Source organism: Rhea pennata, chromosome 15 (assembly GCF_028389875.1).
Source record: "Rhea pennata isolate bPtePen1 chromosome 15, bPtePen1.pri, whole genome shotgun sequence".
NCBI classification, from domain to species: domain Eukaryota; kingdom Metazoa; phylum Chordata; class Aves; order Rheiformes; family Rheidae; genus Rhea; species Rhea pennata.
Genome location: NC_084677.1, coordinates 930,682 through 957,364, shown reverse-complemented (window position 1 = coordinate 957,364; position 26,683 = coordinate 930,682). Strand labels below are relative to the sequence as shown.

Sequence of the window (26,683 nt, the reverse complement as noted above, 5' to 3'; positions counted from 1 at the left end):
TGACTGTGGTTCAACATAGCCACATTACAAACAAACCTGTAGGAGGGAGCGAGAAAGAAAGAATTCCTCGAGGAATCTGCAAGGCACTGGAGTAGCTAAAAATAAACATTGAAAACAAGTCAATCTAGAACAGAAAACCAGAATCCCTAATAATAGAGCGTTGCCAGCTGGGGGAGGGAAACGCACAGCACCCCGCTCTCTGGCTCTGCCAGCTGATGTTCTGGCAGAGAACACAGGGACAGGCTGAGCAAAGGGGCATCCTCCCCCCAAAAACCTGCTGCAGGAATGATGGGGACAGTGCTGGAGAGGACAAGGGGGTGCTCGAGAGGACTGGGTGGGCGTTTAGCTTATCCAGCAGAGCTGTCCTCTCCCAATATAAGGACAGACCCCAGAGGTATTCTCCCTCTAGCCTCTAGCTGAAGACACAATAAATGCATCTTTAAACTAATAGTGGACTACCCACATATAGAGCTCAGCTCTTTCTCAGGCAGGGAGATTCCTCACAGCTTTTTATCTTTCTGTGTTTTCAAATTACCTCTCCAGATGGGCCAGCCAACTCCTAGGAACTTAGATGCTTGTGCCAAACTCCTCGTTCTCTCCTCTGCTCCCTTCCAGGCTCCAGAATCACAAGCCAATTCTGTCCTCTCCAGTGCAGGTCACCATCTTTCCCATATCCCTCAGATGAGATCAATGCAGCTCAGGACTCATCACTATAACTATCAGTGCTCAGTTCAACTATTCTACCCTTCCCAGGCCCCTCCAAGGATGCATGTCCCGATCCAGGCTTTCCATCCTCCTGATCGTGTGCCATCACAGACAGAAATATCAGAACTCAGGCCACAGTGAGCTCAGAGCTACAGGGCAATAGAAATGTTCTTGGAAAGTGTATGAAAAGCTCCTCACGGCAACTTGTTCAAAATGTGAAATTCAAATGTGAATTTCAGGACTTCACAGGACTGGAAAAATCTGGTCTAGATGTGATTGCAGCAGATGAGAAGAGTGGAAAAGCACTAGGTTTATCCACCAAGCACACAGTGAAATTCAAATCTGTGAAAAGGTCTCACTCCAAAGAAATCTTGGACTAGCAGAAACCTGCTAGTGTTCTCGATTTACCCCAGGGACTTGCTCCGGCTCACATCTGAATGGGCCTGGCATAACTTTGTCCACGAATGCCATGGAAGGCGAGGGACGTGATGAGGATGGGATGGGAGCAAGGCATCAGGGGAAACAGGAGATGCACCATGTTTGCTGAATACCTGTAGGACGAGGCATTCCCCTCACCGTTCTTGTAAGCCAAGACAATCATCAGCATGTCTGAAAATGATAATAACATCTTGCTTGGGGCACTCCGGCTGTCAGCAGCAGCCCAGAAACTGTTGCCTTGCTTTGCCTGGGAAAAGTCCTGCTGCCTCGGGGCTTGGCATGCAAAGGGACTGAAGGCTGTAGGGAACCCTCCACTAGGTTCTTGTCACCTGCCAGGTAACATGTTAATTTTCTTTCCTCAGTCTTAAAACTTCTTCCTGCACGAATTTCCTGCCACCAGCCTGGAGCTTTGTGGACACTGGGCTCCCTGCCCAACTCGGGGCTCCCAAGAGCCGGTCGGGACAGGCAAAGACACAAAGAGACAAAAAGAGGCATAATCGTTCTCTCCAATGCCAACCAGCTTGACAAAATAGCAACTACGGGAGTACTTCTGCCCTTACTTGAATACAACATCCAGAACCTGCAGAGATGGCTGAGGCCAAGTTAAGGTCAGAGATGACAGACAAATAATTTGAGTGGTGGTTTATGCTGGTGATGTTAATGGCTCTGTTGCTATTAAAACTTTGAGCCCCTTTTGCAGAATGGAGAGGGGAATTCTGACCAATTAAGAAGCAAGTCACTGCACCATACAGAACCTGTGCAGAACCTTACTAATGCCATGCTCAAATCTGGACTTGCATGCCAGTGGGACGTGTTAACCCAGGCTGCAGGACAAGGCTTGCAGTTTTAAATCAATGGCAATACTACCATTGTCAAAGGCAATCTGTTTCTAAAGATGGGTCCTCTGGGGACTGTCCTCAAAAGCCCCAGCCTCAGGCACAAAGTTGAGTTCCTCTCCAACCCCTTTGGAGCAACAACTCTCCAAACACAGTCTTGGGGCTTGTGCCTGCTTGCATGTTGGGCTAGGAGAGGAGCAGTGCCAGCAGGCAGCTGGGCTTCTCTCTGAATGCCTAGTTCTGCCTGGGAGAAGGGGAACCCCAGGACTTCTGTCTACAGAGCAGGGTGCATCCTTCAAGGCAATCGGGAGAGCTCCGATGCTTTTATCATCCCAACCCACCAAGCTGCCAGGTACAGCAGGGATGGGACAATCCCCACAGTCTTGTGGAAAGCCAGGTGAAGATGTGCCACTTGCACCCCAGTTAGAATAACTCCATGTGGACACTACTACCGGCCTCTGCACCACTTGCCAACTAGTTATGAAGCACAGTGCTAGAGGTAAATAAAAGCAAGGACAGGCCATTTGGAATCAGAGGGATCAAAGCAGGCAGGAGGAGGTAATTTGATGACTTATTGCAAAGGCCTGAAAGGCCTTCCCCCACCCCCAGTGTTAGGCTTGGGTGACTAATACTCCAGGAAGGAGATGCTGGTCTCCTGCAATGATACACGCTGCTAATCCCACAGGTTTATCTGTCACTTCCGTGTCCTGGCTCTGGTAGCCAGCACCATCCAACCCAGCTTCTCTAAGCCCTATCTAGCTGCTTTAATTCTACTATCTGGAATTGCACAGCCCACCACACTGCTCCTCAGCACCTCCTATTTTTATTCTCCTCCTCATCCCAGCCCCTCCTTTCCCTCTTGTTTTTTTTAATAAGGGCTCTGGGAGGAAAAAGGGTGGTGATGGTGTGTTTGCTTAAATAAAAGGAGTTGGAAATGAATAGTTGCCTTATCAGGCAGTGCGTATGCCTCTCCTGCCTCAAAGTTAATCGTCTCTACTCATTAGACCCAAAAATGGGGCCAGCATGACAGTGATGAATGCTGTGAGCATAAGCTCCGTTTTGTTGGGAAGGGAGTGATACATGGGCTGGCTGGTAATTAAAAGTAATGGTCTCTGGAGCCATCCCCCTGTCACTTCAGTCTGAGGAAGACGAGAGGAACGTGTTACATGTTTCCAGCTCTGTTGCACCCTCATCTTCCTCAGAGTGGTGAAGTGTTCCCTGCAGTGGCTAATGCTACACATATCCCAGACAAGGGTTTCTATGGATGGGATTGGAAGAGCTGGGCATTGCCCCCCACCCTGTCCCAGTGACAGGGCAAGGGAGACAACAACAAGGCCAGGGATGAACCTCAGCACAGGAGATGAATGGAAACAGCCTCTCTGCTCCCATGGGGAGATGAAGCTCACAGCTGGATAGATGTTACCATGGGAAGCAAACAGGGATGAGTTTGGAAGGGGAGAACAAGGCTACACCACAGGGCCCAAGGCAGGTGTTCAAGGATAAAGGGTTGATATAGAGGATGCTCCTGCTGGGAGCCACCCTCTGCTCTCCCTTCCCTGGGAGAGCAGGAAAGCTAGCAGTGCTAGGGGCCCATGGACTCGGGATAAGCTCACAGGGACTGCTGGCCTCTGGCCTTCCCCAGTGCTCTCCCTACACAGCTCATCACTATGCGATCACGTTAAGTATCTCCACCCCCTTCTTTAGTACCAGAGCAAGAGGTCCAGCTATGCCAGACGTGATGTGCCCGGGGACACACATGGTAACTACAACCCTGAAAAGAATCAATTCCTGCTTCTCCACACAGCATCCCACCCAGTCCAGCTCCTGCTGTTTGTCTTGGAGCCCCACGGGCAGATAACCTGCAGTCGGTGACAGACTACACTGTGCAAGTGCTGGGGTGTGTGGCTCTGCAATAACCCAGCTCTCCAGCTCAGGAATGTCCAAATAAATACAGAAATACATAAAAAGGACATAAATAAGGTTGCCTGAGATGGCTGTTTGTCTCTCGCCTGGCCGGGACCCCCTTTCCCCCATTACTGTTTGATTTGGCAGATGACAGTTGGATAATTTGTTTCCATTGCAATGAAGTCCTAATTAACTGGAATAAACTTTTTACACTAAGTGTGTTTGTTTAACAAACTGGCTCTTTCAGAGCCTCACCGAGACCTGATTGATGCATTTGAGGGGAGTGGAAACATGCTGGGTGCTTGGGCATTAAAGATGCAGTGTCTGAGCAGGCCAGTGCTGAAAAGGGCTCTCTCTGTGTTTGGGAAATCAAAAATGACACCTCTGATGCCTGGAGTGGGGCATGTATTTCAGCTTGGCCTTTGTGTACAAATATTTAGGGTTTCATATTTATTTGGCAGTCCCCTCAGATTTCTTCTGTACAATTTGGTGTGGAGACAGTGGAATTTATGCTGGGCTGTGATTGATTCCCCCTCCCGGTGCATTCCCTTCTCTGCTGCCTGCTAGGATGAGCAGGGCCTTGCTGCTGGGAGATGATTCCATGACCACACTCAGCACTGATGGGAGAAGATGGGATCCTGTACACTGAGGCTTCAGCAAGGCTGAAGTCACAGCTAACAACCAGCAATAGCCAACAAAATACTTCAACTGCTTTTTGCCGTACCAAAATTAAGATACAGGATACAACAGATCTGCTAGTCAGTGGTTAATGATCCTGCAACAAATCTTTGATTAAATAAGAGGGACAGAAGAAGGAACATGGTAGGCAAAAGATGATGAAACTACTACCTGGATGAGTGCAGCACTGGCCAGTCTGAAGACAGGCACCAATACAGTCCTTCTGACTCCAGTGGAGTCACCTGGAGGGTGAAAAGCTGAGCAACCGCACAGCTTCTGGGTAGCATCTGAGCCTTAATGACCTCCAAGCTGTAGCTGTATGTCAGCTGCCTAACAAGATAGCAGTATGTATAATCAGCACTTCTGGAAAACAAAGCATCTCTGACATCTGAGGGGGAGAATGAATGCAGCTGAGCTTGGCCCCTCCCTGGCTTCTTTTTTCTTCATATCTCATACAGTAAGGAGAAACCGATATTGGTCCCTGCTTGAGCACTGTCAGCTCCAAAGATTTTCTTGAGGCACCCAAGCTTTTTGGAGGGCTTGGGTTTTCTATTTTTAAGTTTAGAAAGGGTATTTTGTGTTTTCTGGGGTGCAAGAGTTCCTACTCTGGAGTAGGAAGCTGTTTTCTTGTGGCTTTGTATAATAGCATGGACTGATAAGGACAATAAGAGACCAACAGGACATTGACGACAGGATCACAGGACGCAGGTCAGCCAGCACCTATAGTACCCCACTGAACACAAAAGGATTCTCAAATGCTCATTGTCAACCAATCTCCCATCCCCACATCTTCTCCGGAATCAGAGCCTTGAACAGAAACCTCAGTGAATGTCTTCAGCCTACAAGTGACTGAATATGGGGGCTACTGGGATTTAGCAGATCTCCCAAAATCACTCAGTGAAATATCCCTGTTTAGTTAGGAAGTCCCCTATAACACACACACAGGTCTCCCCATAGTCAACCTGCCACTGGTGACCACAGCTTGATTTGGTCAAGCTTTAATTAGGTATGAAGACCATTACTCAGTGTTTTTTTATGATTATTATTATTATTATTATTATTATTAATTGCTGAAGGCTTAGCTCACCTTCAGTTGCATCTTCTGGGCGTATTGGAAGTCACCAGGGGTGTGACAGATGACAGAGATCTGCAGTCAGTAGAGAGATTAGGCACTTCTAGAGCAGGATTCATTTCCTGATAAATTAGCCAGTGAAGATGGGTCAGACATATCTGCAAAGGGACCTGAAATCACCAGTAGAAATGCTGAAGCCTGTACTCTTTTACATGGTGTACCAAACCCAAACAACCATACCCTCTTCTCTTCCTGCTCCACACATCATAGGAGTCTGCCTCTTATTCTGATATCCACTTTGGTTAATGACAGAAATCTATGAGAAAGCTCCAAGTTTTCAGATCTCACCTCTGTTGTTATGATGCAGTAAAGACTAGATATTTTCCTCCTTTAATGTACTTGAACACAGTGCCTCCTAAGCAAATGAGTGCTATCTACAGGTCTCCCCATAGGCTACTCAGCCCAAGTAAATCAGTGTACTCTGCCTGATTATGCCTTGTCTTCCCAAAGCCAGTAACCACAACAGAAACATGCTGCAGTTAACAGAAACCTGTCTGATTGCTTTCAAGACTGTCACTTCCACCATCAAAGGCAATTTTTGCATTTGCTTCTTGGGAGCTTAGAAGGCTTGAAGAAAGGCTGCAGAGACACCATCCATAGCATGTAGCATGCCTCACATGCAGTCACTACTGGAGGAAGAAAAGAGACAACCCTGATAGAGACGATGTGCAGTCTGTGAGAGTATGGATCAGTTTTGAAGGACATCATTGCAAATTGCCAGTCTTTCCCGGGAGATTCTGCCTGTCAACAGGCTCAGACATAGCAAAACACTACTTTACAAAGCCGCATCTCTGGCAGGTGAACACAAGAAAAACCTCTTCTTAGCCTGTCATACACTAAAGAACTGTTCATACATTAAGCAGGTTGGTTGTGCAATACATCATGTGAAGATCAGCTTCTGAAGTGATTGCAAGGCTGATGTAATTTCTGATCACTCCGTGGCCCAGCTGTCTATCTGGCACTGCAGGTAAAAGCATGTTCTGAATTTATCAGAACTGTGTATTTGAACCCCCCCCCCAAAAAAAAAAAAAAAATCTGTGGTTATTTCTTTTCTTTCCTACATACCAGAGAAGAATACCAGATATCTTGCTCACGCTGCACTGATGGGCAAAGTAGCAGGCTACCGTTCCCACCAGCATGTGCTCCTAAGATGATGCTAAGCGGCCAGGTTGAGTAAGTAGCATGAGAAACTGGAAATTTTCATTCATGAGAAGAAATTTAACGTAATTGACAGTACTGAAACCTGTTAGGATGATTCATGTGATCGGAATATTAAAGTCTCTGCGTAGGAAGAGTGAAGCAGAGAAGGAAGGAGGACACTATTTACTTAAGATATGTGCCATTATATTTTCTTTGGAATTAGAGATCTTTTAGAATAGCCAGTGCTTGACGAAACATAGATTTGTGTTTTCACTATGGACTGGGAAAAGGCACAGCACATTATACTTCATACACTGAACCAAAACACAGGACCGCAGGAGTTCTTCCTTAAATATTTGTTCCCAATGGACAGGAAGAAACACAATGCCTTACGGAGGACTTTGGTTTCCAAGTCCTACACTAGAAGCTCGCAGACGGCAGTAATAAAACACCATGTGCACTTCTAAACACTGTAGATGATAACTTCCTAATAAACAAGGCACTACAGACAGCAAAAGGTCTAGAAGTTGCTAGCTGTCCAGAGATACAACTCCATCTGACTGCTGACCTAGAGGACCAACAAGGAGATGGTCTCAGTCGGTGACAATACTTACTCAGTACTCTAAAGTAGCTATTTTGACAAACCGGGAGATGGGGTAAAACTGATTGTAAAGAGAGACTTTGAAAAACGAGAGAGAAAAAATTAACAGATCTTTAAGGGGAGCTTACTGAATGTCCCTCACGTCATAATTTCATAGTCAGGAAAACAAGGAACAATTTCCACTTGTTAAATGAAGTTAAATGGAAATGGAATATACAGTAGGGAAAGAGTGATCCATATAAAAGAAAAATTCTACAGTATGTAGAAAACTGATAAGGGAAGTTAAAGATAGCAGGGAGAAATGCACACCTAGACAGGGACAATAAGTACATCTATTATTAGGAAAGAAGTAAATTCTAGTAATGGTTCTATTTTTAGGCAGAGGCTCTAGGAAAGGCTTCAGAAAGGGCAAATAGAGTCAATAAATATTTGTTTTGTATTTGGGGGCAAAAAACCAGAATGAGGTACTTCCTAGGAGAGAGATTTTTTTTTCTAATGCATTAGTAACCTCATTTACTTCTGAGATGCCCAATTATTAAACAGTCAACCCAAATAATTTGTACCCCAAAATTTTAGAAGACTTAGGAGAGCCTTCTGGGCACTGCGGCTCATTTTGAACAACTTCAAGTTGCCCCTTCCAGATGGCAAATGACTAATTTACAGTAATATTCAAAACCAAATGTAAGATGACCTAGTTAACCACAAAATGGTCAGCTTGACATACGACCCAGAAGCCAGGGCTCATCTAGGATTAAATTAAGAAATAATTAAAGGATATGAGTTATAATTAAAGTCAGTCAGCGTGTCTTTATGGAAAAGAGATCTTGTCAAATGAACCTGATTTAGTGAATACAGGTTTAGTTGAAAAAGACACCGTGTACATTACATCTGTGCAGTTAGGGTGTTAAGTGCTTCATGACATTCTGATTTTAACAGATAGTACTATACAATATCAATAAAGCACATTAAAGAGATTAAGAACCGGCTGACAGATCTCAAACAGTAGTCGTCAATGGGGAATCATTAAATAGAGGTGTTTTCAGCAAGGCTCCGCAGGGAGCATGCTAGTCGATATTTTTATCGATGATCAAGAAGGAAAAACAGAAACCCTGCTCAAAAAATTAGCAGATGGCAGAAAGATTGATATAACAGTAGATATTGATGAGGAGAGAGTGAAATGTGGCTTGCTGAGTAATATTGAATCCATTCAAACATTGTATATGTTAATGCAGCCCAGTGCAAAATTATACACCTACAAATAAGGATTGCAGGCAGTATTTATGAACAGAGACTGTATCCCAGACAAGAAAGAGACTCCAGAAAGGCTCAAAGGTCACCACGGGTGAACACCTCAACACAAGGCCCTAATGTGATGCTGTGATGAAAAGAGCTGATGCAGTTCTTCAAGGAGAGGAGAGGAGAGGAGAGTTATATATATAGCACTGATGAGACTGATACAGTCCTGCAATTAAAATGGTCATGCTTAAAATGGGAAACTAGAACACCTAAGAGGCTGGAGAGATGAGTCGCAAAATTGATCCAAGGCCTGGAGAAAATGTCCAGCAGCAAAAGACTTGAGCTCTAGGCAATTTATCGGCACCTCCACACCTTCCCTCCCCTTCCCCTCACTCCCCCCCCCCCAAAAAAAAAAAAAAACCACACAGAGTGTATTTCAGGGGAAGAAAATATTAAATGCCAACCACTCTTTTCTCTAACAGAGACACAAGGAGAACCACTAACTGGGAGCTGAAGCCTAGCAAGTTCAAATGACCTTCAGGTCAGGACTAGATACTTCTCAGAGAGGGATGCTTAGGCCAACCACGACCATCTCGGCTCACAGCAGAACCAGGTGGGCTGCATTTACATCCCTATAGCACATGAGAGGCCAAATCACATGAGCTAAGAGCTGCTTTTCAACCTACAATCCCACAACAGTGAATCCTGGTGCTTAACTGGAGCTCAGAAGCCAAGCAACTTGGTCAAGACAGGTGACTCAGGAGACAGTACATCGCTTTGGAGCGATGAAGACTTGTGGAGCCTCTGAGCAGCAAAAATGGGAGCTAGCTCCTCAAATGCTGGGGTTTGGGACTAGAAGTCCCAGTGGCTATGAGAAGTTCCTGTCAGATACTGTGCTGGAAGCAGGGTACACTGAAAACATCCACTCTATACAGTTTGAGAAGCACTAACTCTCCAGCAGATAGTGCTGGCAGAGTGGCTCAGAAAATGCCTGAACCCATTTTCTCCCTCTTAGGCACCTGGTTGCATAGGCTGTGGGAGTGATCGCTGGCGTGGGTATGAACATTGCCTCCTATGCCAAAAGCATCTCTGTGTTGACTCACTTTGCTCTCTTGCTTAGAATGCAGCCTTGGAGGGTTTATTAAAAAATGCCCATCGTCCAATGCCTAATCCCCTTTTCTGATTAATGCAGAGTGTAGCAAATGATAGGGGGCTGCAGCTGGTGCATAGGTGGCTTCTTTGCTGTTCTCAGCTCTGAGCTGGCAGGGTCATCCTCCCATTCAGCAAGAGGGAAATACAGTGTCAGTTCAAATCGGTGACGAAAACAGATGCCATTTCAATGGCTGCACCACATGACCTGAGACCTCCAACAACAGACTACCAAGCAGTCATGCCCTTTCAGGTCCACATCACCCCCAGCCCAGCATCACTCCAAACCAGGAACTCAGTTCTTCTCTTCATGAGTGCTCTGTTTCTAGAGTGAAGCAGCAAGTTCTTCCCTATTTTCACTGAAAGCACTGGTTCTTCTGCATGTTTCTTCTGGAGGAATATCGCTGAGGGGAAACAGGTCCTCACATAGCTTTGGGTCTCAGCAATGATCCACGGAGCCTGCTGGCTCTCAGACACCTCCCCATACTTGAATGCACTTGATAACAAACACCAACCACTACTGTGTGATGGCTTAGTTATGGGCAGGATGAGAAATACGTCAGTAGACTGGGGAGCAGGTGGTAGCCAGCAGTGGAGCCCTTGGCCAGCTTTGGAAGAAGCAGCAAGGAGAGGGCAGTCCACAGTAAATGACATGCTCTTTCCTTGGCAAGAGGCACAGCAGAGAGGCACCAGGTGAGGATCATCTCCCAACCCCACAGGAGGCTCTTTGGGCAAAGCCAGCCCACTCAATGCTACCAGGCAAGTGCCCTGTTTGCCAAAACACATGTCCTGAGGTCAGGGCAAAGGGAAGCATGAGGATAGACATTGAGTCCATTTGTGGCAACGCTGGGAACTGGGAATCAAGGCCAAGCAGGTTTTTAATTGGGCTGGAACCAAATTATAGAAAACAAACCCCTGCTTTGATTTAAAGAAAGGGGCTTGGGGGGATAGGAGAAAAAGCCCTTCAAGTTTCTATGGCAACTGGCACAGTAAGAGCCTACATCGCAGTATCACTTAACACATTCAGAGCTGCAGAGAAACTGCTGAAACTTCCTTCCACCAACAGGTCCAGAAGGGGCCATTCCCAGCTGTAGCATGAGCATGCTGCAAGTGAAATAGCTGAGTCGTTCCTCTTTCTAGAGCAGGGTAGCATGGGTTAAAACAACCCTGACAACTCCTACTTCTGTCCTGTAGGTTTGAATGCTGAGGGACAGCTGAAACCAAGTGGCACCTTGGCCATGACCTTCCTTAGGCCAGGCTGGGTTACTTCCTTGCACTGTAGCTGACTTCCAGAGCCCAGGCCAGGCTGGGTATTATGGATGCTGGTACCACACGGGCATAGGGAGAGAAGGGGGTCTCTGGCCTCACAAATCTGAATGTAGAGCACCTGCCAGAACACCCCACCACAGTCCCTCTGCCCCATCAGCCACAGTTGCTTAGAGACGAATATTCCCATGTAACAAAGAGCAAAAATTAGATTGAGTAAGAAAGAATTGCATTAATTCATAATTCACACCAACTGTGGGCTTTGGTGGGTCTTATGCGACACACAATCCAGTGCCGTCCTCCTAGGCTGCCTGGTGACAAGATAGAAAGGGCTTTGACAGGTGTGGAAAGCAACATATGGGCAAATTTTAACTTCTCTGGGGGGAGAGAGGCTGAGGATTACAGAAGACACCAACTTTCAAGCCTTCTCTTCATAATATTGAGTAGGCTGCTCTAGGATGAAGAAAGTGTGGTTCGGCATGCTGTTCAGCATGCTGCAGCTACTCAACACTCTCCTAATGTCAGAGGAAGGAACAGCACCAGTCTCCATGGGAGAAACCCATTTTCTGCTCTCCCTACCCCATCAAATCAGCAGAAAGTCTCCAGAAACTCTTCTGGGCACAGGGTGTTATGGACAGATAAAGACCAAGCAGCCTGTGTTTAAAAGTCTAGCTCATCAAACACTAAGAGAAACTCTTCAAAAACCCAACCGAAAGCACTAGAGCCTTTCTGAGGCTCGAGTACAAGTCTGTCTCCTCACTCTCTGCAAACTTCCAAGGCCACTTTCTGTCACCCCAGGAATCTCCTACCATTCATATCTGCTAAGCTTCCTCTCCCCTCCAGCTTTAGTCCAGTCCTGCTCTCCATCTCCAGACCAGCATTTGTTGAGCCATGTCATTTCTCAAAAGTATCTCTTAAGACTCTCCTTCCTTTCCCAGCGCTTAAGGAGGCTTAAAACCCCTCCACCTCCTTGTAACTTAGGCTCTGTATCCACTGGCCAAACCCTTGGGGAAATATTTTTTTAAGCTTGGTATAAAGTTTCAATGGCTCAAACTGTGCTGCTAGGATACCTTTACCAGCATCGTAAACTGCTCTACTTAGTTACATTGTGTGCTGAGGAGTTAACTCCTTGACTCTTAAGGAAACTGGCTTAGCCAGGATTTGGGGTTGGAAGCTAGGATCACACATTTATGATCGCTTTTGGAAAACTCCATTCCCCTCAGATTGCCAACCCACACCCTATTTTAAGGTCATCTGCCCCAACAGATCCCCGTTCCTCTCTTCCCTCACTGCTGTGCCATCCCACTACGAAAAGAGAGGTTGGTAACAGCACTTCAGCCTTTCCCAAAACCTAAGTTGAGAAAAGCATTCTCCATATATATGAACACAGTTTTTGGATGATTTCTCTTAGTGAGTTTCTCATAGCCTAAGAACAGCTATCTAGAACTCAGTCTCACTTCCCCGTACCCCACAACCCTCCCTTACCTGAGCTGTATCGTCTCTTACTCCTTTCCTTTCTCCATGTGAATCCTCCTCCCACTGCTCAGCATGTTGCAGGTGAACTTGCAGGTTAAGCTGAGTTACTTTATGAATTTCTCAGCTGAATGACTCTCAGCCACTGCTAAAGAAGTCAAACATGGCATATATGTGTATTATTATTGCTACTACTGTAATAATAATGTCTGAATTAAGAAGGCAACACTCCACTTAGGAACACATCTAGCTTTTGATGATGCCCTTTAATGCTTCCAAAATGCAAATACTGATTTCCTAGATCCTTTAAAATGCCAAGGTTTTATAAGATAATGATTCAGCAACAAAACATTCACTTTAACCCAAACGCTGGCACAGAAAGATCTTAATCTAAAAGATCAAATGTTCTATCTTAAGAGCAGGGTGACAATGAACTAGCTCCAGAGACACTTTGGCGTAACAAATATTACGAGGCAAAACAAACAGGAGATGCTGCTTTATGTAAAGTGGTTTCAAAGGCTTGCCGTGTGTGTACATGTCTGAGGCGTAAGCACAGAAGGTGGGTGGTGGCCTTTAATCTGAAATGAAGACAGAGCCATAAGATACACATATTAAGGGACTGTGGGATTCTTCTGGAGCAAGGTGCGGGTTTTGAGGCATCAAGTCTCTTCAACATGATCATATCTTCCCAAGGGTCTGAACAAGCAGATGAGTCAAGAAAATTTTGTGTTGCTACAGCCTGGCGTATAATGACTGCTTGAGGATGAAGACTCTCTTGACAGATAAGCATTGCTCTCAGCAGAGGACACAGCATACGTAGTGAGAGCAAACAGCTCCTGCTCATGCAGCAGATCAGTGACCCTTTAATTAAAACCAGCTACTTCAGTCTACCTCTGCTAGGGGTTGTATGATTATTATTACAACCAAGATTTCTTTCTGGGTTTGAAGAAACTGAGTTATAATCAGTGCCTGACACCAAAGAGCAACTAGATGTTACAGAGAATCAGCAAACATATCAGCCTTTCTTGGTCAGTACAAGAGTACTTACGGTGCCTTTCAACCACTCCTTCCAGGACAGTTATCAAGGAAAAGCATCTCTCACTCAGGAGATCCTATTCCTCTCTTACACTGCAATATACAACGCACATTCTGACATTCAAACAACCTGCTTCAGAAACACAGCATGAGAAAGACGTCGGTGCCTGTTCTAAGTGGACCCAGTAAAAGGTCAGAGCAGCTAACATAGGTGGTAAAACCTGTGCAGATGTGGTCTTGGTGCTGAAGCGGTGGTCATCCCCAAGTTGTGAGACTCCTCTCTCAGGAAGTTTAGCCACAGAAATTATTTGAGTGTCTGTTCTTCCTAAGTTGGTCTCTAGTCTACCCAGTTCTCAGGTGATGTATTTTTTTTCTTTTTTAAGATCAGTGCTTCAATTTTCATGACTTCAAGCAGCGTTTTTGCATTAATGTAGAGGGAATATTATCTCACACAGAAAGCCAGGAAACACAACTCCTGACATTTGCTACCTCCAGGAGGAACATACATAACTATCCTCAGCAAAGGAAATAAAAGTGCTCCCAGAAGAGCAGACAACATGATCATTTCAGGTCTTGCTGGCTCAGTCACTGGCACCTCTGACTTCCAACTGTGAAGGCTGGAAGTCCACTACTCTTTCTTGAGTGCTTGCAGTTCTAAATTTTGGGCAATCTAGGATAAGATCTTTGCCTCAGACTTTCTTGGATGGACTGGTCAGTGGGGAAGAGCCTCATGTAAGGGCCATCAAAGCCTGGTGGATGAGGACTGACACCTCCCCACACTCACAGGACAAACAGTAATAAAAAAGCATTGCTAAGACGATTTCTGGGGTCTATGTGGCTGACAGTACAGCACCTAACTCCAGAGGTTGATGTGTGTGAAGGTGAGCCACAAGCTTTAAGAACTAGGACATACTGACTGTGTAGAGAGATTCCTTACAGCAAAGGCTGACATAACCAGAAAGCAAGCCACAGACAATGACCAGTTACATAAAAAAGGAAATGAGATACAGAGAGCAGTTCTTTGGTGAAAGGGAGATGAACTAGTGAGGTCTTAACTGTTTTTATACTTCTATGATCTATGTCTGTTGTATATTAGTAAGTTAAAACCCACAGTACTGACCAGAGACCATGGACACTGTTCTGACACGTCTACTGCAGAGAAAGCAATATGGTCAGCAGAGTCCACTGCTGTCTCAGAAGGACAGAACAGGAAAAGTTAGAAAGTTTGCTCTGGCATTTTGGAGCTGGAGGGCTAGCCATCTGTTACCAAACTTCTATCAGATCACCAGCCTAGCCACACAGATGTGTTAATAAAACATTACTGCTCAACTCAGTTCTGGGAACCAGCTGCAGGCTGCTTCCCATGGTCTTGCTGCTCACAGCCAGCTCACTGGAAACAGCTGGCTTTCCCAGGGCTTAGAGAACACATCTACAAAAGGTGCTGCAGAAGTGCTGAGCTCTTCTGAGCCTCTGATTAGTCTCCACACACAGACCTCCAGCAGCTGCCAAGGAAGCACTGCCCTGGAGCCCGTGCATAGCAAGCAACAGAAAGGGAACTGAGGAAGAGGGCTCTACACCTCTGCACATCTGGGTTTTTTGCCACCGTGGGCGTTATTGAAAAGTACCATTCTCTACTGAGGAACAGAGGCTTCAGTCCTGCAAGATGTTGAGGTCCTTCCCAGTCTGGCCCAGCTGTGAAGGCCAGGCTGCAGTAGAGAGAGCAAGTTTGTCTGGAACATCGGCTTGTAGACCAAAAAGCCAAAGCAGGCAGTAGGCAGTGGTGCCAGGCAACATTATAGTCCAAAGCTCTACCAGTCCCACAGCAGAGAAAGCACAAAACAACCACTGAGGAATGTGAATAGCATGGACGTTAATCAAAGTCACCTGTTCTGACGAGTCAAGTCACATCCCAACATCACAAGCCACTTGGCCAAACAATGGTGGCCCCTAAGCCTTGTGGTACAGGGAAAAGAAAAGGGACAAAAGCAGCTTAAGAAGAGCTGAGGGGCATCAGCACATATGTGTTATTTCTGAAAGCATCTTTTTTTTAAGAGATGCTAATAGGGAACCAGAGAGCACCAGTAAGATAACCTGTATCTACAAGACTTTCTGTACCAGCACCCACCACTCTAACCTAACAATTTTGCCACTTCAGTGAGTGAAGAAGCCCGTGCTCTCTGTCATAAGGGAGAAATATGACAAATTTAGCATCTAACATGCCAATATAGCATGAGCTATAACAGTAAGACTAATTTTTGCTATCCAGCTTCTAAATTGCTCATAGGAATGAGCTCTTAGCATTTTTCCTCCAAACTTCTGCCTAGAGGCCTCACAAAAGCTTCAACTACCGTAGGAATACTAGAGATGCTTCAACCTTTTTAAAGTACGCTATATAAGAGTGCTATAGTAAGAAGCATAGAAATCTTGGATGACTATTATTAAAGATCACAAAAGCATATTTATAACTCCTTTGCCAAATGTGTGTTGATTTTATCATTGTATCCACGATGATTCCATAAACTCCTGGTATATCTCTCTGATCTCCCAGAAATCTCGGCAGGATTAAACAGCCTGAGAAATGGCTTTGGCTTGATTTTCAGAAGTGTCGAGCTGCCAGTGGTCTCAGAAAGCTGATGATCACCACTGCCTTGGGGTGAATGGGCAGAGGAGCTCTTTGAAATCAGACCTTTCTGGTATGGACCTAGGAGACCAGTGCTGAGCTTTAGTGGACTGGGCAGAGGCGGGGAGGGCAAAGAGTGGAATTTTTATTAATTTAAAGAAAGAGGATCCAACAGATGAGTTAAAAATGCCCATGCACCCCAGTACTTGCTCTCCACATCACAGAGCTCTGGAAGATGCGCTATGATAAAGCTTAAAATCCCAAGTGTGCAGCTGAAAAATTTGTTTCGATGATAAGAATAAAACAGACAAAGCAGTGAGGGAGGATTGTCACTCTGCTCACTGCATCCTCTGTGTGCTACTGAGGGGCAGATCTGTAGGAATATTTTGGAAAGCAACAAGGAAACATCAAAAGCAGAAGTATAGCGAATTTTGGAGGAGAAAGTTTTTTTTTTCCTCATCCAATTCATTCTGAATATTCCAGAAACACCCTCCAATGACAACAGTGCACATCAGACCACAATTCCACACTTCTGGAACAGGAACAATCTCTAAAAACATACCTATGGCATATTTTTCAGAGCAGAAAAAGCAATAACATAATGATATTTCACTTCCCCTAAACATAAGCAGGAGTGATACAATATCCCATGTGTGAATACAATGTTTTATGGTCAGGTCCAGAACTGAAACTCTAACTGTGGCTTTTACAAGAGGTTGCCTTTAGCCAAATAATCATGATGCCAGATGCCGGATTTCCTTCCAGCAAAGAGACCCCTCCTGACTTGAAGGTGCCGTTCTGTAGTGAGGCACCTCACTGCAATGTTGGGTGCAACAATATAAGTCGCTGGAGAGTGCATGCCATGTTTGCATTTTAATAAGGGTCTCAGAGGTTGACAGCTTTTTAAAGTGCTCCATTTGCTCTCGCTTACAGACTGTTGCAGCCAGCCCAGAGCCATGGCCAAGGGCATGCACTAGGTAACCAACTGCTTGTGTTACTGGGGTGATTTGCAGATCCTTTGTTCACGCTCATAGATCTGAGGGCTCCAGAGAGTCCTCTTCCTTTTCTTTCACCCTTATGGCTCACCGCGCTTTACAGAACACTTACAGTGGATGGAAAACGACAGGCATCAACGTCAAAGCACCGGCTGTGAAAGATGTGTTCTAACACCAGCCAGCTGCAACACAAAACTAAATCATTCGATTCACCAAAGCAGCTCAGCTGTGCAAAACCAGGGCCGAGGGAGCAAGAGGCAGGAGAAGCTACCTCTGCAGCTCCTACTCCCCTGGCCGCCAGGTACCAGCTCTGTCCCTGAGGCTCACTCAAGCTGTTTTGATTCCTTCTGACCTGATCTAGTGATTTGCATATGCCCTGAAGCCAGAATGATTGACAGCCCTTCCACTGTTATCCTCACTTGTGTAATCGCAGCAGCTATTCTTGTACATTGAAATGTCTAATCTTAGTAAGCCACAGAGCTGCTCGATAATATGGAGCAACTGGGAATTTCCATGCAATTACTCACCACAGCTACTGGCACTTACTTTGGTTGGTAAAAGTCCTTCTTGTCTGCTGACCCCAGGCTCTGCAAGACAAAAGACAAAACAGATAGGTTTAACCCTTTACCAAGCAAAGGTAACCAATGAGCACATGAGATAAGCAGGAAAAGCCACACATATCTTTTTTTGCTGATTGGTTGGTGTCTCTGGGCAGTCTGGAATGGGTGGGGGCACCCCATGGCATTTCTCACATGCAGGTTGCACAGGACCTCCAGCGAGGTTCTGTCCTCCAAAGGCCCTGTGGGTAGACCCTATAGTGGCTGAGGACACAAAATGCCAGGAAGCTGGAATCTGCCCCTGGCTGCAGATCTCAGCACCTTGGCAGGACAGAGTTCCTGCTACCAGGGCACTGTGGTACCAGTTGAGGGGATTACAGAGTATAGGGGGACACACAGCAACAGCTCTCATGTTAATGGCTGAAGTCAACATTTCCCAAGCCATGAGATGGCTTCCCAGCCTCTCAGGCAAACAAGAAAAACAGTGGTATGAGCTGGACTTAATTTATTCGAGTATGTCTATGTCTCTCATCACCTGTGCACGTGTGGCATCTTGCAGTCAGGAAGAGACTTGTGTTCTCTTGACCCAGCCCAGCCAGAAGGAGGATGAGGTGTAGGGCTGGCAGAAACTGAGCAGTCTATTGCCTGCAGCAAGTCCTTGGCAGGGTCGAGGGCTGAACCCGAGTCCCTCAGACTTTCCCCGAAGACATAACCACAAAATTCTTCCACCTAGAAAAACTATATCAAAGCCCAAGCACATGTCTGCAAGTCTGGGTAGCAGTGACAGCCTGACATACACTAAGGTTCCCATACCCCAATGTTTTCCCAAGTATCACCAGCTCCTCCACCAACACAATCCATTAAAAGTCTAACAGTGTCCCAAACCACCAGCTCAGGGACCACCAAAGTGCCAGTGCCCTACAAGGAGCTCCCAGACACACCGGGACTCTCCTTTGGAAGCCCTGGGCGATGACTCCTTGACTGGCTGTGCACTCCCGAGGCCCAGCTTGCTGTGCAGCCACACATGTTCTGCACATCCTCCTTCAGGTGCAAGGCAGGGCATACGTGTAGGAGCCATCGCATGTATGAACACGTGTGACTGCATAACATGCATGGAGGGTATGCACAAACTGCCGCGTCTTTTCCCACTGTCAAGGGGGACCAGCTCTGATGAGGCTCTATGGGCTCATACACATTCACCACTCTCTTCCTCAACACACCTTACGCTGGAGGCACCCATGGCCTGGAAGACATCACCCAGGGCCCCAGCAGACTGAAACTGGCCCTGCTGCCCCGCTCCGAGGCCCGTCCCCATGCAGCATTAGGCAGAACTTGCTTGCCTTGTGAGAGGTAACCAGAGAGGACAGAGCATCCCAGTACCCAGGAAGGACAGCACCAAGCACACCATGCCAGGGGCAGGATGTGCTTCTGATTTGCTAGACAAGATGAGGAGCAGCAGGTAGCCCTACGTGGCCAGCACCTTCTGTCACATCACACCAGGCAGACAGACAGACAGAGAGACCCACCAAACCTGGGCGTCAGCAAGGCCAGCCATTCCGGTGATGCAAGTCCTCTCCTCCTTCTCATCTCATGGAAGGTCTTCGTGCCCACCACCCATGCTGTCATGTGGCAGAGGAGGATGGCAGGTAGCGCAGGGTGGCCGAGCCACCGGCCCGCGCACTGGTGGCGGCGGCAGGCGCGTGTAAGCGTGCACGCACGCATGCACACTGCAAGCAAGCTCAGGCTTTGGAGCTGGTGTTGTACTTCTGCTTGGTGGTTGCCAGGCAATCACTAAAGCTAACGCCAAAACAGCAGGGAGGAAAGAGGTCGAATACTAATCAGGGGCGCGGGAGCTTTCCCGGGCCACACTGCGCTGTCCCTGCCGCTGGCATGGCTCCCGTGCGTCCCACGGCCGCCTCCTGGATGTCCACAGCAACCGGTTGCTTCCACTGACAGTTTGGAAAGCAAGTCAGGAGAGAAAGGCCCTGACTTTCAGGCAGGCACGGATTAGCTGTTGCCAAAAAGGGGACTCTCAGGTACTGAAATGGGAAAATTCACAGGTCTTACACTAAAGGGAAGGCATTCAGTTCCTTGGGGCACAGCCTTCCCACGAGAGATCTTTCACTTCTTTAAACTTAAAACTCAAAACTTAGGGTGCCAGTTCCCAAACTATGAAATGGTGGCTCCAGGAGGATCTAGAAAGTTCCTCACAAGCTCAAGACTGAATCTGATCTTTTTAGAGCACTAATAAATAACGTGAGAAAATAATGTTACCACTCTTCTATCTTTCCAAAATGCCGATGGGGACAACCACTGTCAGTAATAATATCAGAGCAGAAGACAGCAAAGTCTGCAACAGCTCCTTCACACAGTCACAAGTATCTTGGGCATTAACCACATTTCATCTCTAGCTAGCACAGTGATGGAGGTCTCTGAAGTCACTCTCTCTCTCATGAGGGAAAAATCACTTAGAAAATTAGGGGAAAAAGAAAAGGGATCTTCTTGTAAGTTTAAGTTTAAGTTGTAAGTTTAGCAATTACTGAAAGAGGAGCTGGAGGAGCATTAGTGATGCTGTGCATGCTATGCTTGTGACTGAGGCTGGGCTGAGGTGCCATAGCTGCAGGTGAGAACCACAGCTGCCATCCCCCTTATTCACTCCACAGCTCACGAACCCACACAGTTTGCAAGCCCCTGGTAGGACGAGTTACATGAGCATACTTAGTGAACGGATTAATGCGAGCTTATCAAGCATCTATTCTTGAAAAGTCATGAAAAACTGAGAAGGTATTGGATATCCGGAATAAAATAATGAAGTACTAACTTCACAGAGAGGAAAAACAAAACAATAAAATGTGGAGCAATTGTAATAATGATTAATCAAAATATCTGGTTTTAAATCATATTAAGAAAACAGAAAATGAGGGGAAAAAAATCCAGAATTGCAGCAACATGGTCCAGAGAATTAGGCCTGGAGCAGGTCCGGGACCCTGGGGTCAGCTCCTCACTCTACAACTACCCTGCTGTCTGATCTTGAGCCCTTTATTCCCTTTTGTGCCCCAGTTTCCCCACATTTCCCCTTCAAAGCCCTACTATTTTCCCAGAAGAGATCATGCATAGCAATCAGATGAAATTCCACAGATCATAGCCACGACGTTTCATTTCATCCTCCTGAGCAAACATAGAAAGCAACACAGTAGTGGATCCAAAGGGCTCCTGGAGAGAAGCTGGAAAGCTCTTGACTGCATGAATCATCACTGAACAGACAAAAACTTTCTGGAAGCTCACGAAGGCAGGAGAGGTGGTTAAGGCCAGTGGTAAGACCCAGGACAAGGACATGCTTTCACCTGCCTCTAAGCAAGATCCTGATGAATAAGTAGAAAAAGAAATGAACACATGCACAAGTAGTGTCATAACAAGAGCTGCAGAGAGCCACAGAAAGGGGCCTTCCAGAGAAGAGGTTACTAAAACAGGTAGATGATAAACTATGTGATATTCCACTATGAAGAGCAGAAGTAAAATTCTCTGCTGAAAGCAAACCAGCAGAAAGGCAAACAAATCGGTGCGAGGGAAAAAGTAAGAAAGTAGTGATGCTCTAAGAGGCTCAGAGGGCACTTTGGGCCTGGGCTGAGTTTGGGCGAGAATTTATCACACGATGTAGCCAAAACAAAGAATGCTAAAGCAATTTGGCCAAGGGCAAGGATGTGATAATTTCCCTGCACAGCACTGACATGACTTCCCCGGGAATACTTACAGCTCAGGGTGGCACCTGGATAGATTCCCCCAGATGGAGAAGCTGGCCTTTGTGGAAGGCTTGAAGGTAAGGTATTAATTAGAAAGCACTTAAGTAAGTTTTGATAGGAGACACTGAGGCTGTGAGATGGTGGGGATAAGCGCGATGAGCTCACACAGCAAAGAGGAGGAAGGGTTAGCAGCTATAACATCTCCTCTGGGGCAGTGGGCCAGGGACAACCTCTGTTCCCATCACATCGTGGGTGAGATTGTAGCACTACTTCAGTAGGAGGAGGGGGGATTACAGAGAAGCGGTCAAGGGAAGGAAAGGACATAGCAAAGCAGGGCAGGGTGAAACAAAAGGGAACATGGCTTGTTTCTTAGGAAAAATGTCCCGGTGCTGAGCTTTAACAGGATTTGAACCAACTCCACCAAGGAGGGGTAGAGTAACTTTTCTGTGGATTTTAAAAAGCAGACTAGATAAACCATGGAGAACTGTGCAGAGGGACAATTCCTGTCCTTATAGGGAGCTGGGGCTGGCTCTTCTTTTCCAAGTTCTTTGATGCAACAAATCTGTCTGTGCCTGAGGACTGAAAGAGGCAGAGAGTTCCCTAAAATGAGCAAAAGGCAAGCAGGCATTTTCTTCTTCCTTCTGGGAGGAGAGATCAACTTCTCTTGATCTGATTGGGGATCTGAAGCCTTTTATATAAGCATATATATACGTATATACACACACACACACATATACACACACACACACACATATATAATCAAATGCATGCATGCATGCATGCAGTTTTATTGGTTGACCTGCTGACTTTGAGGGTTGTCTGCTGGCTGCTCTTACACATCAGGGTATAGCTGGGGTTTCCAGAAAGGCAAAGCTGCAACATGATGGCTACACAGTTTCTCTGCTCTCAAATTAAAACTTAGAGCCACAGAAGCTCTGAGAGACCTCATGCTCCTGCTCAGGACCCTGGGGAGAGCTCAGGATCTTGGCCTTCCCAGGAGGCCAAGAGGGAAGTGTCAGTATCACCAAATTCAGAGAGTCCCCTGCAAACCCAAACCCTGCTCACCACGCAGCATGAGTCACCCTCCAGTGGGGCCTGCTGCATTTCTTCTCGCTTGCTCATTTCATTGATGACGCACGGTTTAGGAAGCCCATTTTAAATCCCTTAATGAAATAATGGACAGAGTCATTTTTATCGGCATGTATTTTTAAAACAAATATTTCAGAGAAGGCTTGCGCCCATCTGCACCATTCACTCCTGAGATAAGGAAAACTGCAGAGCAGTCCACTTCAGCACAGGGGCACCATGAGAAGTAAGAGCAGCTCCAGTAGCCCCAGGTGTGGTCTCAAGCAGGGCAGCTATCAAAAGATGCCAGGCCGTTCCTGAGATAGCCCAGCAGGACCATATGAAGAAGGTGGGAAATAAGGACACTGTTCCAGGTAACATCCTTCTGAACTAGGCAATGCCCTGCATCCCTTCCTCACCAGTGCTTTTGTGCCTTTGGAGGGCCTGTCTTTCTGAACATAGATGTTCGCTGTCTTCTAATATCTTTCTTCTGCAGATTACCTTGATAAAGCAACTACCCAAGACAAAGGAAACAGCAGAATAGGGCACTAAAACCAAGTTCACAAATCCTGGGACAGTATGCAGTTTGCCAAGAAGGAGGAATTGCCTGCCAAGATGATTAAGGCATCATTTCAACCATGGCTAAAGTCCCTTACTACTCGTATCCTCTCCCTCTCCCTATATAATAACCGGACCAGGCTTCTGTTACGCTTGTGTTGAATAAAGGACCTCTCAGACTGATACCCAGAGCTCTTCTGCTCGTGCCTTTGAAGGTGCAACACCACAGTGAACACCTTAGAAATGCCAAGAGGTAGAAAGGAACGCAATGGGAGACCACCTTTCATGATGGTTTTATATCAAAAACAGATGAACAGATGGTCAGAGTGGTTTTACTGATTGTGAAGGAGCCATCATAAAAGCACAGGCCCAACTTCTCAAAAACCATCCTTTGCAGGTTGTTTTTAATCTGCCTGTAAAAATGCAGCCTCTGAAACTTGTTGAGCAACACGCAGTTGTATTCAGCCCTTCACTGAGGCTTGCACAGGAACATCAAAAGCAGAGCAACAGAGATGAAGCGAAGCCAAGGCAACAGGCTCCTCTCATTTTCCTGACGATGCTCTCAGTGCTGCCTTTTCTAGCCCCCTTTGCTGTAGCACAGGAGAGGAGAATAATCACACTGAAAAGACACACAACATCCAAAAAAACCCTGCACACAAAAGCTTGGAATCATTTTAGTGCTGCAATACAATTTTATCTTTTATACGAGATTTTGTACAAGATGCCGAAGACAGACATTTGAGGGGTTGCTTAGTTTTTACCTGAAACTTCCACAAAGCCGTTGTAAACTCATGCGGATTTGGACTGGCACAAATGCTTAAAATTACTCTCTTAATTTCACATTGTAGGCACTAAGTAAATTATTTTGCAAGTTACTTAATTCTGTATTTCACAGGTCCAAGCTACACAGCATACATAAGCTTTTAGGCAGTCTTTTCTAGGACTGCTCACCCACAAAGCCAGCCTCACTCATCTCTGAAAAGAATTAGCACAATATGCTGCAGACATAAAAGATCAAAACCTTTTAAAGGATAGCTCTAAATTCCAAAATTCAGTAGTGCTAGCGAGAAAACACACAAGGGTTTGGAAACAATGATGCTCACATAGGGGCTAAGGCAGAGGTATTGTATTATTTATTTATTCGCACCAGCAGACATCAATTCTGTTGTACTTTTTACTCTCCTAAATGTTGCCAAGCATAAGCTCAGCTCATCTTTTTTTGGGAGGCAGTGTCCCTAAGAGAATGAAGTTACTAGCAACTCTGAAGAAGTCTCGTACACTTACTTAGAAACTACACCAAAACAACCCCCAAAGACAAGTAGTAACTTGCAGGCGGCAGCTTTCTAGGTTATCCCAATAAAACCTGGCTCAGTAACTCTCAGAGTAATCAAGGCCCACACAAACAAAAGAAGAGACAAAAGCCAAGAGATCAGTTATTTCTCCATGCTAGAAGAGTACTCCGCAAAACAAAAGTCGTGGGCCAACATCGACGAGAGCCTTACATTGCAGATCTGCCATCTCCACCTTCGTCTCCTGGTGGGACTGCGAACGCCTTCTCCAGCAGCTATACCGCCGTGCTGCTGCACCCACGCCTGTGGGCAGCGTGCCCCAATATCAGATCCCTGAGATGCACTAGGCAGGCTCGATTTCACGATTTTTGGCTCACGCAACAGCCGCTCAGACCCCAGGGCAGACCAGGGCATGGGGGGCTGAGTTAGCCCAGCTGGGCACCCTGCGGCATCTTGCTTGTGCAGCCTGGCAGTTTGTACTTTACGGTACAGCCACCAGTCAAGCTCAGCATATCTACAACATGCTGCACTTATGACTATTCAGGAGCTGATGCCCGACTGTCAGAAGGGTAATAAAATTCAGTGTTTTGGGATGCAAGAGGACAGTTTGGAAGAATTAGGATGGACTTTTTACACACTTGTTCCAGCTAACGGTTCTGGAGAGTTTTACCTCCCCTCCAAACAAGGGCTGTCCAACCCAGGGCCTGGCATGCCACGTGTGCCCTCGTATTTCTAGAGCCGTCTGCCTCTGCCATGGGCTTGGCCAAGAGCTCAGAAGGCTGCAGGAGTGCTCCAGCATCCTCTGCAGACGCAAGCTCCCCGTCATGGGCTCCCAAACTGCTGCCAGTCTCTCCTGCTCTCCATCCCACCTCCGACATCCAGCCGCTGAAGGGAGGACCGCCAAGCCGGCCTCGGCCAGCTGCTCAGCGTTTGGCACTGTCTCCTTCAGGCAGCTGATCACTCAGATCACGCCTGCTTGGCATGCCCTACTCTCGGCGCCATGCCTCTTCAAAACAGCACCTAGGGACCAGTTGCTTAATGCAGCCCTGAGTACAAAGCAGCGAGTCTCCCTCAATCCTAAAACCTGAATTTGAGGCTGGATGAACCAGGGATCTTGGCTGAAAACTACAGTTACAACTTTCGCTTTCAGTGTTGCAGTGCTGCAAATCAACTCCACGCCGAGAGGGAGCTCTTGGCCGCCCTGTGTCTCTGCGCTTCCAAAGGCAAGTCTCGCTGGACAGCAGATCTTCATTTGCATGCCGGGAGTACAAGGGTGATTAAGCACAGCAGATCATTAGCGCAGCAGAACAAAAACTGGTGGCAAGGGGAAGGGATGGACCACGGCAGAACAGCTGCCTACCCACGCGTGGCGGGATGGAGATGGCAGGGATCAGCACGAGGGAGGGAGAAGGAAAAACATGTGTTGATGGGAACCAGAAAAAGATCTTTATCTCCTGGAGGAAGAGGATTATGGAGCAGCTTCCCAAAAGGAATAAGAAAAACAAAAACAAAACGAGCCCCTAACTGGTTTTAAAATGTAGCTTTTGCATGGCTCGAAGAGCCTCATGCTCTCTGCCAATGGGCTCAGGAGCACATTAACGCAACCTGGCTGAGGACTTCAAGAACAGGCACCCAGAACGTGGCACTTCAGACTGTCTCACAGCCGCAGGCGGGCACAGACCAAGTTCTGGGGGAGCCAGGCCCCTGGGTGCCAGGGGACCCCCGGGGGAACCGCGTGCCATCAGCATTTCTGCATGCATGACGGCCATGCAGCAGCCAGAGCACCGGCCCCAGCTTTTCGCCCCTGCGATCCTGTCTCCTTTTGTCTTCACTACAGAGGCTCGGAGGAGAGGGGGCGGATGACTCCCCACAGATACGACCCAGCCAAAGGAGGATGCCAATGCGTCTAACATTTTCATTCTTCAGCGCCTAGCTCATCCCCGCACTGTTCTTGAATGAGAGGCTGAACCAACTATCGCTCTTGCTTGCAAACAACACTGAACTTGTGCGTGCACCCAGGGCATTTACACACGTTCAAATTTTCCCCGCTTTGAGTCTGATGCAAGGTGAAAAGCATTCTGTAAATTTGAGAAAATCCCTTCTGGACCATTTCAGGGGGAAGGAGAAAGGAAACAGGGCTGCAAGGAAGGTTCTCTGAGGTAATCCAGAGAACAGAAAGCATTGCAGCTCCTCCATAGTACGTACAAGTGATATAACGTAGGGAACGAATCCCCCCACCTCCACTAAGTTTCAGAAAGAATGCCT

General features: G+C 46.7%; 1 protein-coding gene across 4 annotated transcripts in view; it reads right to left on the bottom strand.

Annotated features, from left to right (window-relative positions):
- The window catches only part of LOC134147309 (ankyrin repeat and fibronectin type-III domain-containing protein 1-like), a 302,508-nt gene that overhangs the window by 74,362 nt on the left and 201,463 nt on the right, over positions 1-26,683 (bottom strand). For all 4 annotated transcript variants that reach the window (XM_062588342.1, XM_062588344.1, XM_062588343.1 and 1 more), the window contains one exon: positions 17,756-17,796. In XM_062588342.1, coding sequence (XP_062444326.1) covers positions 17,756-17,796 — 41 coding nt within the window. The remainder of the gene's footprint in view (positions 1-17,755; positions 17,797-26,683) is intronic.